This window comes from Sceloporus occidentalis, unplaced genomic scaffold, assembly GCF_023333645.1.
Source record: "Sceloporus occidentalis isolate IW3139 unplaced genomic scaffold, rSceOcc1.0.p SCAF_9, whole genome shotgun sequence".
Classification (NCBI taxonomy): domain Eukaryota; kingdom Metazoa; phylum Chordata; class Lepidosauria; order Squamata; family Phrynosomatidae; genus Sceloporus; species Sceloporus occidentalis.
Genome location: NW_028316989.1, coordinates 8,963,351 through 8,980,769, shown reverse-complemented (window position 1 = coordinate 8,980,769; position 17,419 = coordinate 8,963,351). Strand labels below are relative to the sequence as shown.

The 17,419-nt window shown below is 41.5% G+C and overlaps 1 protein-coding gene across 9 annotated transcripts in view; it reads right to left on the bottom strand.

Moving 5' to 3' along the window:
• CAMK2B (calcium/calmodulin dependent protein kinase II beta) overlaps nucleotides 1–17,419 on the bottom strand; it is a 170,010-nt gene that overhangs the window by 65,521 nt on the left and 87,070 nt on the right. For all 9 annotated transcript variants that reach the window (XM_089538404.1, XM_089538405.1, XM_089538406.1 and 6 more), the window contains exon 6: nucleotides 4,514–4,586. In XM_089538404.1, the coding sequence (XP_089394530.1) occupies nucleotides 4,514–4,586 (73 nt within the window). The remainder of the gene's footprint in view (nucleotides 1–4,513; nucleotides 4,587–17,419) is intronic.

Sequence of the window (17,419 nt, the reverse complement as noted above, 5' to 3'; positions counted from 1 at the left end):
TCAACTGTATTGCTCCACAATTGGACATATTCAAGCTGTAATAGCTTCAGAAAGCCGTATTACCACATGGAAGACCAAGCTTCATGGTATATGAAACGTCCATTCTGAAGTATAGTGCCATTGGGACCTGGTCTGGTCATGATTCCCAAATGGTTTCACTGTGTCTGCTCTAAATATGACTGCATCTACAACCAATCCTATAAACCTAACAACAAAGTCAGCTTTACACACTTTCTTACACCATGCCACATCCTTACTGACCCCATTTTTCAAAAAAGAAATCCACAAATTGATAAACAGACAGACGATCCAGGAAAGCAACTGTGCCAGATATTTGTCAGTAAGAAACAAAGCACCCCAGGAAACCCATTAGATGTGGACAAAGCCATCTTTTGCCACACACAAAAATACTTCATTATCTATTTGCAGTATTTATTTATGACTCTGTATGCTAAAAGCCAGCACTCATACACAGATACAGAATATTTTCATACTGAAAGGCTGGCTTAGATGTTGTCTTAGGAATTAATATATGGTACATGTCATGTTCCTAATCTGTCTAGGACTAATGTACCTTGAAAAGTCATTTTTAGACATTTAGGTCTGGCTGAGAGTGCCTTTAGTGAATGTTGTGGAGAAATATATAGTCAATATTATAAATTATGCAAAGTGCACCCCCTAAAACTGCCAGTCAATCAATCAATCAATCAATCAATCAATCAATCGTTTACTACAGTCATAGACCAGCATAAAAACTACCTGTACTTTGTCTAGTCCAAACTGAATGCTGGAAAGCACTGGGAATAAAATCTACACAAACATCTTTGGGCAATTTTCTGGTACCTTCAAGTATTCCTTGACTACATTCATTTAGTTATTAATCTATCTCTTTATGAAAGCCTTAAAATACATTAACAAATCCAACCAGTGTAAATTAAATAAATTAATCTATAATTCCAAGCAACTAAATTGGCAGTAAATTCCACTATAACCAAGTGGATATGCTTCCAAGTCAATATGCTTATGATCTGGGCAAAATACTATCTAATATCATGTGCAACATAACATATTATAAACTAAATTTCCAATCAATTCTTCTTGTTTGACATAAGGGAATAACATACCTACAAGGTAATTTCATGTTGATTTGACCTAAAAAAAACCCCACTCTCGCTGATTCCTATATGCGAGTATGTTTTAAATGCTGCCTTTATATCTCCAAAAGAATATCCATTGTTTCTTCTCTATAGCATACTTTATTTTAAATTGCAATCATTTAATACCAAGCTTGTCAAAAGCAAGGAACATGTGGTCCTTTGGATGCCACTGAATGGCAGTTCTTGCTAGCCATTGACAAGACAGGCAATGCTTAGGGATCCCAGAAGTTTCATTCCAGTGACATGCAATGATCACAAATCCTCACGCCAGCTCTGACTAAACAAAACCTGCAAACATACTTATCGGCACTAATACAGTGGGACCTCTGAGTAAATATGAACAAGACACAGCATGACTGTCGTAATCTTCAAACTGGGCTTTTCCATCATGCTCACCAAATCTTCTCTCTAATCCCTCCTTCTCTCTAAACTATCACTCTCTCTTTTTTGTATCGGATATATATGTCTTTGTTTTGTTGTATATCACCAAACATAAAGAAGGTGAGCTCCGAATCTTGCTCATTACAACAATGTTTCACTTTGTCCTAATACCACAACTGATGCATTTGTGTTTTTAAAAGAGCACTTGCTGCCATGAACCACAGTAAAATGCTAAGCGATTTAAGTATTAACTGCTTTGTTAAAAAAAAAAAAACAATCTTTTTTTCACAAAGACTAATGGAGAAAGATTACTTTATTCTACTTGGCTATTAAAAGGATATCATTTGTATGAACACAATACAGTTAATAATTGAGGCTCCATTTCCTCCTATATCTATGTGATACAATACCATATGCATTGCGTATATACTGTTAAAGTCTACCTTTTCACCTACAAAACAAAAAAGAAATACCGAATCTAGATGAAAGGTATGGCTGAGCTAAAAATCTTAAAATCAACACACACACATCAATGTTAATGCTAAACCAGAGAGGCTACCACTTGAAACAAAAGGGCTACTACAAACCATGCTATTATTAAATCACAGAGTTTTCATATTGCCTGCCCTCTTATAGATTATCTTCAGTGATTTATGAGTGGCACTGTATTATAACAAAATATTATATGCAAGAGCTCCATTCTTTGGAAAAGAAGCTCAGTTCCAAATTGCACATCCATGCACAAAACTGAAAATGGGGCCTGGCAATAACAAGAGGTCTAGCGCATGCATGAGGATTCATATCTTAGGGACTCTATTAAATGAAACAAAAAAATTATTAGTGAGAGCCACAACATCTCCCATGCTATTACTACAGGTATATGGCCATATTCAAGTGTCTCTTGCATAAACTAGTCCTTAAAAAAACCAACAGTGGGATTCATAGTAATGGTCCTTGCTCCATAGGTAACATTGTCTAAAGCTCTGGGGACATTTTTTAATGGATCTTGCCTGTGCCAGATTTTAATTTTGTGACAATCTTTATTATGCAATTTTGAAATCAAGGTCATTTCAAATGAAATGCAAGTGACCGAAATAAGGTACTTGGAACTTGTCTAGTTTTCTCTAGCCTCCAAATGAACTCATTAGCTTGATGCAAAAAATGATAAAGAAGTGTCTTGTTTTAAGCCTAAAAGTGTTTAACTTTTGGTCAAATTCCAGTCTCAAAGCCCCAAACAAAAAGTATCAGCAATTACAGCGGAGGAGTGAGAGGGGAAGCCCAGAAACTTTTAAAGTGCTCACAGAAACACCACAGAAAGGAGCTTCTCAATACATCATGAACACACAGAACACAGTTATTGTAAGAGTTCACCTTAATCCAACTTCCACTCTAACAAATACAGTCATTGCTAAATGTTAACTGTCTGCACACTGGAACAGGATCTCTTTATAATACTCAGTGATTCTAGGTCTACCAAAAGAGTGTTATAAAGAGGGAGTAAACAAACAGAACAAGAATCCAACACAGTAGGTCACAGGAGACAAATAATTTGCACACATTTAAACTAGACATAATGCATGCAAACATTTGGAGAAAGAGATCATCTGTTTCATCTACCAGCATCATTGCTCCTCTCAGAACCCACCCACCGTAGGAGGGGAAAAAGTTGGGAATGACCAAGAGTGATCAGATGAGTGGCTAAAAGAAACTCCAATAAAGGCAGGGAGTAGTCGGGGAACCAAATGAGCAATTTATTGAAAACGCTGCAGTTTGGATGTCCTAGATCGTGTACCATCATCACCCACCCCCCAACTATCACCTGATACCTGTCCAGAAATCAGCTCAGAGGGGGCACATTTCACTATGCAACATGCAAAAGCAAAATGCCTGTATTTATAACTGGGTACCTGTCTGACGTTATACTTGGGCTTACGGAAGACATGGAAGTGACAGATCTAGGAATAACTGGAACTGTTAGCTCAGCTTCCTTGCTACTGGAAGGCCCTATCTGTATTAATAAGCAGTTTTAAATAAAGCAAATCTTCCTGTTAAGGTGAATCCTTTTCTAATCCCAATGCTTTAGGGATCATCCAGAAGATATCTTTGGGCACTCCATAATGTTGGGGGGTTGAAGGATTCTTCTACCTCCTCCTCCTTCTTTTTGTAGAAATTCTACTCACAGTGTACGAAATGTTCCAAGAAATACACATCATTTTTACACAATGAGCAAAAGCAACCATATACACAGACCTTGTAGTATACACTAGCCCTTGTTGGTGAGTAAAATAGAAAGGACAATGGGCACCAGTGCACTTTCTACTGTGGCTGTGAAACCCACTCTTCTAATTCCTAAAATGAGCATTTTCTGCACAACCCTTCCAAGTGTGGTACTTGTCTCCTAATTTTAAATCAAGTGTGCAGTTTGTGATTTTACCACTGTGTGGCAACAAATGACAGCTAAACACCCCCATCCACCCATGTAGCCACCTTTGAAATGTCCAATAAACAGTAAAAAGGTTAGCTCTGCAAGACTACGCTAAACGCCAGCTCCACAATTACAACTGTGCGACAAGCTATGCAAACAGTGTGCCTTCTCCAAACTTGGGAGACCGGATTAAAAGATGGCCAGTTTCTAGACAGCAAGTTTGGATAGGGAGTTTGACCAGCGGTACTGGGATGTAAATCCCTAATGATCAGCTAAGCCAGCAAAGAGATCTCAGCAAAAACGACCATATATTTGCTTGCACCATGAAGCTGATTTCTGATTGGGCTGTAACAGGGATCTTGTCCTAATCCAAGATCCAGCTGTAACATGCAATTTTCCATTGGGGTGATTATTAGAGGGCCTTGCAACAAGACTTTCGGGACCTTTGTTCTGAACACCTGAGAACTGATCTGCTTCTTTGGAGGAAAAAAAGACATGCAAAAGATACAAAGACGGACAGACGGACAGAGCAGTGGGGTAGAAAACTCACCTTGAGGTCTCTGTGGACGACCCCCATTTGGTGGCAATGGAGAACAGCCTCCAGGATCTGCTGGATGCAATGACTGCATGCAAACACCAGGGGGCGTGTTAGTTCACGGTGAGTGGTAACAACCACACAGGCTGGTGGGGTAGGGGGAATAATGGGGGAGAAGAAGGCAAGGGGCAACAGAAGAGGAGAAGGAGGGAAAGGGAAAGGCGGAAAGGGGGAGTGGAAAATAAAGGAATCTGACTCCCTCTCTGCTTCAGGTTCTAATTGCAAAATGAGAAAGACCCCAAGTTACAGATACAAATTTTGGGAAAGGGAGAAGAGGGCTGAAGACAGGGGAGTTGCCTCCCCTAGGAGAGGAAAAAGGCAAGAACCCAAGATTGACTGAAATTCTGGCAGCCAGGAGACAAATGATGGAGCAGATCATGTGGATGGTGCACTGAAGAAAGGGAGAAGGACAGAGTAACTGCTAGCGTTGCAGGCGGTTTCGTCATTTTGTCCCACCCACCCCAAACCCAGCCCACCCTATTACGGCCCTCTGGCCTAGAATTTGGAAAAGTTTCTTCTTCTGAACAAACCCAGTGATCTTTGTAGGAAAAGCAACCTATCAAAGCTCTGTTTTACCCAGCAGGTCAGTCCATCAGGCTTGGCATCAGCGTCACGTTTGGGCAACTGCTGGGACTCTAGCACCTTGAAAGTGACCATCGTTCAAGGCATAACACCATTCAAGGCCCTGTTCTCCATCCTGGCAGAAGCACTGGCTGACAGCCATTTGAATTTCACACAATGGAGATTATCAGATGTGGGGGGAAGCCATACCCCCAGCAAAGTTGCGTGATCGCGCTGAAGATTTTCAAACACATCGCACTTATCCAGGACTTAACCCATGAAGTTCCAGGAATGCCCCAGCAACAAATCATTCACAGGGAAGTCCTGGGAATGATTTGTTGCTAGAGCATTCCTGTATCTTCATGGAGTATGTGCTGAACAAGCGTGATGTCGTCTGAAAATCTTCAGTGCAATTGCATAACTTTGCCGGAAATATGCCTTTTTCTTCCTCAATTTCCCCCCCCCCCCCCCCAATCTGTCTCCAATGTACTGAGAAACTGAAATTACTGCCTGCCTCTGCCAGCAATGCTTATTATGGTTAGGGGCACTATAATGTAGGGTCTTTTAAAGCCTGAAACCAGCCCGAAACCAAAACGTTTTCATTCAGATATGATTTATTTCGACTCAAACAAACTTCACAGATCCTAGTTCCTTATATCTTCAACTTAATGTTGCTCCATGGACAGAGCTGAATGTTTTTATCTCAAAATATACTGACCTTTGCATCAGCAAGAACATTTTTCCCCATCCTGCTGAGGAGGTGGCAGCCTTATGTCTAGCTAAGAAAGGCACACTTTTCATACCTATCTCTTAAAGTTAATTCCCACCTGCAGGGAATGAAAGCAAAACTACCAAAGTCATACTCTCCAACTGTTCTCATTTGACAGGGACAGTCCCAGTTAATCCTCTGTTGTCCCATTTTTTCCCAGCAGCTTTTAAAATGTCCTAATTTCTCTCTCTTCATCCCATCCCTCCCTTCCTTGTCCTCAGCTTATTTCCATTGCTGCAAACTGAGGCTTGTTACAGACTGCCAAAATAAAGCTGCTTCAGGTCTCTTTGGAGGTATGCTGTTTAAATGATGCATGAGTCCTAAGAGTCCGGAGGTCGTGCCAAAGCCACACTCCATTCCTAAGCACTGGAGTTCAGCTTTGGTGCAGCTTCCGGATTCTTAGGACGCATGCATCATTTAAACAGCATACCTCCAAAGAGACCCAAAGCAGATTTATTTTGGCAGTCTGTAACAGGCCTGAGTTCAAAGTGCAAAAGTAGTTTATACTCAATTAAATCAGCAATGGGAAGAGAGGAGGGGGCGAATCTTGCCCTTCCCCATAGGCTGAGGCAAAAGCAAACTGCTGAAACAACTCCTAGCCTGCATGTTCTTCCATACAAATATTTTTTATAAGATGCACCACACTCTGATGTTGCTTGGCTGCATGTGTTCTGTTTTCTCTTGTGAAATGATGGAGGTTCCAGCCCATTGCCACTATCTGCACCATTATATTTTTGTGTGTGTGTGTATCAATGGCCTGTCCCCCCCCCCCCCCGCAAAAAAAGAAGGCCTCAAAATCTTTGCCAACTCCCTTCCCTTATACAAGTACAAGCAGAGAGGGAGCTCAATATACAAAACGCCCAGTTAAGAGGCTTAAGAGAGGGTCAGTCCAGTCCATACCTGAAAGACATGGACCCCAAAACTAGGTTGGGGAAGGCTCAGCCATCCTGGACTGATCTGGCAAAATTATACCACCAAAAAGCCTATGTAGCTGAACCACCTCAGGAATTATCAATGAGAAGTGTACTAAATCAAATATTAAGAAATATTCAGGCAACTGTTGTCATTGATCCTTCCCATTAATAATAAAGGTTGACTGAAATTATCACACACACACACACACACTTAGAATAAGCTACACTGAATACATGGAGGGCAACTTCTAAGAATACACTGTGCTTGTAAGAGTTTAAATATTAAAGGATATTTGGGTGGTAATAGATGGGAAATGTAATATGCCCCCACCCCCCACCACTGCAAGCATTTGCAAGATTAGTAACAACCTGCCTGCTGATATTGAGCTCCATCACCTTAAGACCAGTTCCAGGGATCCTGAAAGGCATGCACTATATTTGCACTGCAAGTCATGACCACACTTCAGGTGTTAGGTTGGAAAGGAGTTCCAAAAAAACCTGGAATGCTACAGACTTGCAGCAAAGTCATTTGAACTGTATTCTGTTGGAATGCTTTTGGAAGGTCCATTTATCCTGTAAAACTCAAGTGGAAAAGTCACCACCCAGTGACTCTTTAGCTTTAACCAGGATCACACTTGCTCTGAGTTGCCATGCTGTTCTACCCGCATACATAACAGCTTTGACAAGTAAAACAGAATGCAGTAACAGCAGCTCTTACCTCTCCTCTAACAGTTTGAACCCTTTCATTTCTGTCTGATGCAGCAAACAGGAGTAATGCTGTATTTACATACCACACATGACGCTGGAGCGAAGCGTGAGCAAATGACTAGCAAAGCTTTCAAAGAACAAATATCTTAATTATTATCTAGAAGCCAATAGAGAAGACATGAAAATACAGCTCTCCAGACATTGTAGGTTATCAGACGTGTTCTTATAGTGTGATCGCGAGAAGATTTTTCATACGATGTTGTGCTTATACTGTCATACCATTCAGAAAGCACAACTGACTGCAACCGTGCGAAAGACTTTCAAATGATGTTGCGCAGATCCCATCATTATCCCATCATTGAAGCGGCATTGCATTAACGCAAACTGCTATTAATGCAAAATTGTTTGTCCCACCATTGCCCAGCATTTTGCATTAATAGGAGTTCACATTAATGCAATGCTGCTTCAATGATGGGACAATAGCACTCCAATCTGAAAGCCTTTTGCAGGATCGCAGTCAAAGACTGGATAAGGACAGGAGAGCAATCCCTTCCTTATCCAGTTGGTGTATGATAATCTCCATTGCCAGAGTACACTAAATACTCTGCACCATTGGCTATTTGGGTCTACTGGGAGTTCAGTAATAAAGGAACACAAGAAACTACACATTTTTTTAAAAAAATGAATGTCCTATTCTAGGAATTATGATTGCTTGTCCTAATTCATCCAACCTCCTCTCACTGTGACTCTTTGACTTTGGAGAGCATGCTTTCTCTCATACCAGTTCATCTACGTGGAAACAAGGGTTCAGGCCTTCTCATCTTTAGCACTTCTTTCTGGCTCTTTGAAATAATCAAGAACCTCACAGAATTCTACATGGATTGGTCAGAAGCAGTTGGAATACTGACATGCAAGAAAAATAAAGCAAATCCCCAAAATTAAAAATAAAATAGAATAAAGAATTTTAATTTTAATGAATTCTTGAATTCTAGATTTAAATTCTAATCTAGCACCTCATTCACGGATCCAAACAGACTGCTTTAAACATTTTATCATATTTGGGTTTCAGTGGAGTGTTAGCTATGGGGCAGGGGACAAAATGATAGCATTCCCACAAATATAAATTATGACCCCCAAAGGAAAATTCCCTTTTGTCTCCAAATTTCTAGCATAGCAGTAACTTAAAATGAGCATGTAGAGAGTTCTTGTAACACCTTTGAGACTAACTGAAAGAAAGGAGTTGGCAGCATGAGTTTTCATAGACTTCAGCCTACTTCCTCAGATGCATTTAGAATTGCTGGAGCCTTTGCTTATTTTTACACACTTAAATGCTGTGTTCAGATGTCAAGATAACCCATAACCTTCCCTAGACATCTCCATTACTCTTTGCTTGCTTCTCCATTGGTGTGGCTAAGCTGTATTTAGAATCATAAAATCATAGAACCACAGAGGTGGAAGAAACCACAAGGGTCATCCAATCTAACTCCCTGCCATGCAAAAACTCACAATCAAAGCACCCCCAACAAATGGCCATCCAGCCTCTGTTTAAAGACCTCCAAAGAAGGAAACCCCACTACTCTCCGAGGGAGTGCACTCCATTGTCGAACAGCTCTTACAGTTAGGATATTCCATCTAATGTTGAGGTGGAATCTCTTTTCACTGTTATCACAATTTACATTTCACTATTCACTGTTATCATTCCAGTAACCCCTCCTCCATGACGAGGCAGGAGAGGGCAATTTCATTTTACTTCTCTCCAGACACACATCAGCCATATCCTGACGCCACGGAAGGATGCCATTCAGATACAGTAGTTAATCAGTTATGCCCTTCCACTGAATCTCAGTCTTCAAATCCTAATCTAGTAACAAGTCTTGGAACAACTAACTTCACAAGGTATCGCAACACATGCTAAAAGAGGAAGGGTGGAATATTTCATTTTCTGCTAGCATTCTTACATGCTACTCCCCAGCTGATATTAGGCAATAAGTAGAAATATGCAGTGTATTAAAATAAATAAAGATTTCATATTTTATAAACTCTCTGGACTGGAGGGGCTGCAAACTGTCATTTTCACCCACAATGCCCTACTATAGTGTGACTGGGAAATTTCAGATGGTATCTTATTAAATGGTTACAGCTACCACTGCCAGGGAAATCCACTGTCAGGAGCCTACATAAGAGGTGTGCCAAGTCAGCCTCAGATAGGGGGTGAAGAACATAGTATTCAAAGTGCAAAGGAACATGAGAGGCAAAGAGGAAGCCAATGCATTCAAGACAAACTGAAACACAGCATAGCTCTCCCAAAGGAAGCGTCAGTCCTAGACCTTGAGTCCACTCGGCAAAGAGTAATGAAGGTCATAAGCTGTGACCAGGTAGCCACATGACAAATGTCCTCAAGCAGGACACTTGCCAAAAAGGCAGAAGAGGTACCATGGCCTGCAAATTTGAGCAGGAGGGTCTTTTTATGCCAGTTCACGTGCCAGGTGGATGATAGATGCTACCCATTTTGAGAAGCGCTGCGATGAGACAGGCAGTCCTTTCTTCAAGGAGGGATAGTATACAAAAAGTCTTTGTGAGGCCTGACTATCCTATTGATGTATGTGCCTATGACTGAACCCAGTGCTCTGTGCTGAACCTACCTAACTCAGGGCAGCCCAGGGGGGTTAGGAGAATCTGTGTTGGGCAATGAGATGCTAGAAACTATCACGGTACTGCAACAAGAGGCTAACACAGCAGAGGAGGCACCAGCAATGAAGACTCCAGAATCACATAGGAAAGCAAAAGCAATGCAAAACTCCAGTGCCAGCACCAGTGAAGGGAGCAGAGACTGCAAAGATGCTTGCTGGTGTGCCCAGGGGAAAGAAGAACCACCTTCAAATACCAACAAGTATTGGTTTAGCATCTAAACAGATATCACTTTCTGCCATGGTGCATCAAGAGTCTCAAGCAAGTCCTTCACTCCAGAAGCAGACCAGAGTCTGCAAACTGCATGCAAGTTGGCAACAGAAGACCTCTGCAACAAACTGGTCTTCAGGAAGCAGATCACAGTCTTCAACCTACATGGGCAATGCCAATGAGAAGGAGGCCCAGTTTCCTCAAGTGGTCCCGATTTGTGATAGATAGGGGTCGCCTAGATGATTAAGTGTGGTTGAAAGGTTTCTCATCACAGAGGGCCCATTCCAGTGAACTATGAAAGAAGCAGACCACAGTCTTCCACTTACATGGAAGAGGCCATTAAGAAAGAGGCCCAGTCTCTTGAATTGTTCAAGTGGTCCTGATTTCTGATAGACAGGGGTTACTTAGACCACAGAGTTTGGTTGAAAGGCTTTTCATTCCAGAGAGCTACTATGGACATCTTGGGGCCTTTTCCAAGGAAGAACCACTGGAAACACACTGAGATCATCTTCTGATCCATCAGGGATGCTAGACTGACAATCAAGGACAAAATGTCCTGATCGGCTTTACATGTCTGATATGTGAAAGTACAGTTAATCTGTAGTCGCGTGGCACATGTCTGTTTATTATTATAACAGTCCTGCTTGTAAAGGAACACCTTTAAACACAACTCCCTATTTTTCCATGTCTGTGGTATGAAGGCAGAACAGGGGGTACAAGCAGAGACTACATGTGCTTCACCCAGACAACTTAGGCACTTTGAATCTCCATCCTGGCAGGAAGTTTGGCAATGCACAAGAGGCACTTCTTGAAAGATGCCAAGGTGACGTTCAAGCCACCAAACACTAGATGTCAAAGAACAAAAATGGCAAAGCCAAAATCCAAGTGGCTGGAAGCCAAACAAAAGCAAACAAAAACGGCTGAGTTGTTGTCCAAGTGGCTGAAGGCCAAGTGAACACAAAGGATTCTGAGATATTCCTCATATTGTGGCTACAGCAACACACAAAAAGGAACTAGTGGTTTCAGTGAGAAGCCTCTTATATAGGATTGCTGGAGGTCTCTAGCTAAGACAAGGTAAGGTCTGAGGTTTTATGCTTCAATCTTCTTTAAAACTGGAGGGTTGAGTAAAATTGCTAACTTGGTGACTAATTCAGCTCTGTCAGAATGCATCCCCCTGAGCGCCAATGATTTTATATGGAACTGGCTCCCTGCAGCTATGTCAGTTTCAAATTGCATCACAAGTCCAGGAACACAACAAGACTGGAGAATCAAGAGTTATTATTTTTCAACATAATCCTTTTTTTAAAAAAAAAAATCCAGACCTTTTAATAATTTTACTCCTTCAAAAGCTGGATGTAAGATACTATGATATACTGTTCCAATTATGCATTGCAAACATTACATATTTATAAATTTCACTACTACTTCTGCCATGTTTTCCTCTGTTGCAAGCTGTTTGGGGGAAGAAATTCTTAAGGATGAGACCTAATTTTTAAATAAATCATATTTTTCTTGAGTGTCTACCAATAAACAAGGTACAGAGCATGCATCTCCAACCTGGAACCTTCCAGAAGTCTAGAATGAAGACTTCCATGATCAGAGTTGCTCAACTCATCCTCAACTGGCTTGAAGAAGGATTGTGTACACTGTCAAGCTGATATCATTTTCACTTGCTAGAAGAGGGAGGGAGGGAAACCTTTGTGCTCCGTGCACAAATATGCATGCATGCACACATATACACTAGAAGGGCACCCCCCACCACTTTCTTCTCCCTTTGTTTACTGGCTTGAATTAGTAAAGCAAATGTGTGACCAGGGTACAGACCTAGTTACAAGCTGTGGGCAGGTGAACCAACCAGTGGTAGTTGTCTGTCCATTTCCTTTAGAGAAAGACACAGATCATCATCTCTGTTCCTTCCCATTAGTATTTTTAAAGTATTCTCCTGTTGCACACTTGGTTGCTACATTCATGCACATACTAGAACAGCATCCAGTTGTTTATTTTGACATGCTCACTTTATTAGTGATGGGTTATGTGCCAGACTGGAAATGAAATGGCATCTATATCAGTGTACATAGGCTCTTTATGGGAGTTTTCATGACACTAAAGTAAAGAATTCTCCCTAGATGAGGCAACAAGAAGATGAACAAGGCAGTTGCTTCCATCTACACTGTATATATTGGGCACCGTATTAAGGTCTTGCCTGCAGAGGCAGATCTTTTAATACCAACCATGGACTCTCCTCAGAAAAGAAAAACCACTCATTTAGGAAACTAGAGCATGGTATGGCCATGATCCAGAAATAGCCTTGTCCTTTTCCCAGGGCTGGCTTGGCAGCAGTCACCTGTACGCTGTGAAGAGGTTGCCAAGTTCAATGTGCTAAAAGAGCTTTGGACTTTTGCCCAGCACATGTGATAATCTCTCCCAGAGAGGGTGACTGGCGACTACAGGAGACTCTCTTTTACTACCATCGGGAGTTTGCTTTAAGTCTACCACTTGCAGCTTCTGCTTTAGTAACTAAATTGCTATTACTTCCCTTGATTCATCAAATTATTGTTTTGCTTGGATGAGGACATGACAAGCTTGCTTCCTAAATAAGCCAGGCGACAGCCAGTATTATGTCAAAGTCTATATGTCTGACAGGTTTGTCCCTAGGTGTTATATTTTAGGCACACTGTTCTTGAAAGGAAGAGGTAGGGTGGGATAGGGGCAAAGGTAACAAACTTTTCTTGGATTAGAACTAATAATGAAGGGGATTTTTTAAAAAACACAAAATAGTTACCAAAAGAAATCTGAGGTTCTTATTTGTTTTACTTTATTTTATTTAGATCCCACTCTCCTACTTGTAAAGGACACAAGGGAGCTCACTGTCCATATATCACAGCAGTAGGTCAAATATTAGTATGATTCTCATAGCTATTGCTTCTCTTCCTCCTCCTCCTCCTGTTAATTGCTTATTTCATGCCAACACTGTACTAGGGAATGTCAAGAGCACAGATGTTACAGTCTTGATCCAAACCAAAATGCATCAGTGGAAAGAGTTGAGGAAAAGGGGGATGATGCTTATATTAAAATAAGTAAACAAACACAGTGCTGTATGCTTGTATTCCAGACCTCAAACCATATATCTTTGTAACATATTATTGTTCCAAAGCTTAAACTGTTAAAGCTTCAAAGCATAGAGGTAAAAGCTTTTATATTTTTCTCTGTATTCAGATCTATACTGCCCACCTCTGGGCAGAAAAGAACAGGCAGAGCAGCATTCAAAGATCTCTGGTGGAATTCAGAAGGGAATAACTTCAGTACAAATCTTCCACCTGCAGATGGTTCAGTGATGAACAAGGGAAGGGGAGATTTCCAGATGCAAGATTGTCTAGAACAGTGATTTCCAAACTCTGGACCTCCAGGTGTTTTGGACTTCGGCTCCCAGATGCCTCAGCCACCTTAGCCAAGTTCTGGGATTCTGGAAACCCAAGTCCAAAACATCTGGAAGGGCAGAGTTGGAGAACCATTGATCTAGAACATCTAATCTCCCAGATACTATCACAAGCCAAACTGCCTGATATTACAAAGCCTAGGGGAGCTACTGCTAAGCACTGGTACTTACAAGCAGAACCATCTCTTACAACTTGCAAAATAATCACAGATACAGCTATTCTGCCACAGAATTTCTGCTGTGCCCCTGCTCTAGCTTAATGGTATGAAAACCAATAAGTAGGGCACAGTCACCCTTAAGCCACATCAGCTCTTGCAATCCCTATACACATTCACTTCAAACGGGGTTTCTACTCTTTTCTGAGATAGCACCATCACTACCGCTGCTTTTCTAATTTGTATCCTAGAACTAGTCAACAATGTCCATCTTCTTAACCACAAGGCCAGGAGGATCATGTCTCCACCCTGAAAAATAAGAATTTTCTCCCAAAACACACAGGGCACAAACAGTTGCCTTCAACTCATACAATTCCAGGCTGAAGGTAGACATGGGACACAAGACTGGATGTTCCTTCATATATAAAAATCTGTCATAATCAGAAAATTAAGATATCAGGGAGACAGCCAGGCACACGACAACCTTTTCTATCTGCAAAATATTTCACTGCTTGTTTTGCATGGATGCACCTTTGGTCATGGGTCAGTCTCCCATCTGAACTGACACAGTTCAGAAATAGTTTACTTCCCAGTTCCTTCTGAGAACTCAACCTAAGAGCTGTTGCAAGGCTTAGAGACTAAAGATCAGAAGAACAAGATAAATTCCAACCCCATTGTCTCCTTTCCAATTACCTTTCCAGACATGAAGGGAAACTACTGTATTAATTTCTGTTTGGCAAATCCACTGGCACCACAATATTCAAAGCAGAGTATATTGCATATGGGGATGAAAATTTTGTTCCATTTCTCAGCCAAGCTATACAAGTATAAGCATGCACAGGCAGCAAGCCCTGTTGAATAATAGAAACACAGTTTATTTAAAAAGTACAAGAAGTGCAGCAGCAGGATGTGTTTTCTGGAATCCTCAATTTCTGCAGTCAATCAAATGTTCCAAGAAGCCCAGGAAATAGGATAAGATGGCAATATCTATCCCCAGTTTGCTCCCTCTGTGCATTCTGTGATCTTGCTGGCAACAGCCATTGAGAGCAAACCTCTGTAAAGTTCTCTTTCAAAAAGCTACTTTCAATGCAGGCTCTCATAATATTCAGTGCCCATGAATGTATATACATTAATGGAGAGTACTGTTTCTTAAAGCCCGCCATAAAACTGCTGCTGTCAGTTTTGCTGTATGAACACCTTCCTCCCTCATACACAAGATCTCACATATTAGCAGGCAGTTTTGTTTATTCAAGCTGTATTCTGCCAAACCCAGCAGAATGTCTGAAACTTCTTTTGTGACTTCCCTTGGTTTCTTCCCACCTGCTGCTACTTAAGATGCATTCACTTACAGAAGGTGATATTGTTTTTCTTATTATACAACACAAGATTGGGTAATGCATGGCCCTCCAGATGTTGCTGGACTACAACTCCCTTCATCCCTCACCAATAACTGAGCTAACTAGAGTTGATGAGAATTACAGCCCAATAACATTTGGAAGTCTATACTTTCCCCTCTCCTGCTCAAGACTGTCCATTTCTATACCTTTTGTGTGCAGGATACATAGAGACTGAAATTAGGATGTACCAGATATCTAGACAATAGAAATACAGCGAACCATACTGGGAACTTACTAAGTAAAGAAAATGATATCTTCATGTTCATGCATATTGTCTATATAGCAAGGAGCACTCTCAGCCGCAATATGGCATCAGTACCCAGATCTTATCAGAATGACAGCCACATTCTCAAAATACTGTAATGAGGTCCATCTAAAACCAGATGAGCATAACTCCTGCCATCATCAGAGGAATTTTGAGTTGATGAGTTCAGTGTCTTTGAAAAGCTGATCTGGATACTATTCCATCACTAGCTAAATGCCCCAAGCAGAATTCACTGAGTGAATGGCCATGCACTCTTTTTGCCATCTAAACTGTACGACCTGTAAGCTTGAAAGCACAAATAAATACTTCCAAAAGGAATCAGGGCAAAAGTGGGAAAGAGGGATTATGGTAAACAAGATAATAATGCAGATCAGGAAACAGAGAAAAGGAGGAGAGAGACAGAGAGAGAAAATGTGCACGCGGGCACGAGTGGGAAGGGACTGGAGATATTAAATTATGGATGCTAATAGAATCAAGCCAATTTACTTCTGTTTCCCCTCTGATATGGTGATATGGACAAGAGCAATTGTTGGCCCAAGCTGCAATGGAATAGGACAGTAGATCTGGGTCCAAGTGTTGCTTTCTGGGAAAGCTGTCAAGGTCCCCTACCTGCCTATCCCAACTGGTCTTGCTGGAGTTTTGCACAGAGGAGAAAGATTGTGCCATGCAAGTTCACACTGGGAAGAAATCAATTCTGAATAATTCCCTCCCCAGATGCCAAAAATAAAAGAAACCTGGCAGGGCAGAATGCCACACCTGTCCAAGTTCATTTCAATTATGGCAGCACCTGCACTCCCCATCCGACATTCTAAGAGGGTGAAAGGCATATATATATACTGACCTTCAAGTCCCTGTGCACAATGGCATAGTGGTGAATGTAAGTTACGCTTTCTAATATCTGATGGATACAGTGACTGCAAAACAAAACGGGAAGGGAGGAAGAGGAGAGAGAAGGCAGGTTGGGGATGGGGGGCAAGACAACAGGGATTGATCAGGAGGCGGGAAGTGGAAAAATTATACACAGGAGAAAGGTGGAATAGGGAGGAGGAGGAAGAGAAAGAGGAGGAGGACAGCATGGCCAAGGTTATAGAATAAGGTGGGCAAAAGAAGACAATAACCAAAAAGAAAAAATGCATGGCAGGAGACAAAATTCAGATGTCAAAGGGGAAATGGGAAGGGGACAGATCAACAGAGACAGACAGATGGACAGACAGAAAGGGACGAGGGGCAGGGTGGATATGGGAGGACGAGAGAAGGAGAGAAACAATGTTGTGAAAGCTCAGAGACCACAAGGGGTTATCACAAGGTGTGTGCAGATGGCTGTTAATGGCACCAAAAACTGGGCAATCAGGGTCTGAGAATGAGCCCCCCGCCCTCCCAACCTTTCAGTAAATGAATTGGTGGAGCTATCGAATTTGAGGAAATAAGATCCCCAAAAAAGGGTAAAGCAGGCAAAATAGAGAACAAGGAAACAGATACCTGTATTCATGGACAGCTCAAAAGCAACTAAAAGGGGGCAGAGGAGGATAATCCCCTTTTAAGTGAATGGGACGTTCAGATGGGAATGGGAAGTTCACATGGAAACAAGAGGACAGTATCATATGCATGTCTGGATGCTGCATGAGCAGCACTTCCATACAGACAGCTATCTAACACATAACCTTGCCAGCCAAGAATTTTTGGGGAACTCTTATAGATACCTCTCTTATATCAGGCCTGTTAGTACTATATCAAGCATGCAGAATATATCTTAGGGAA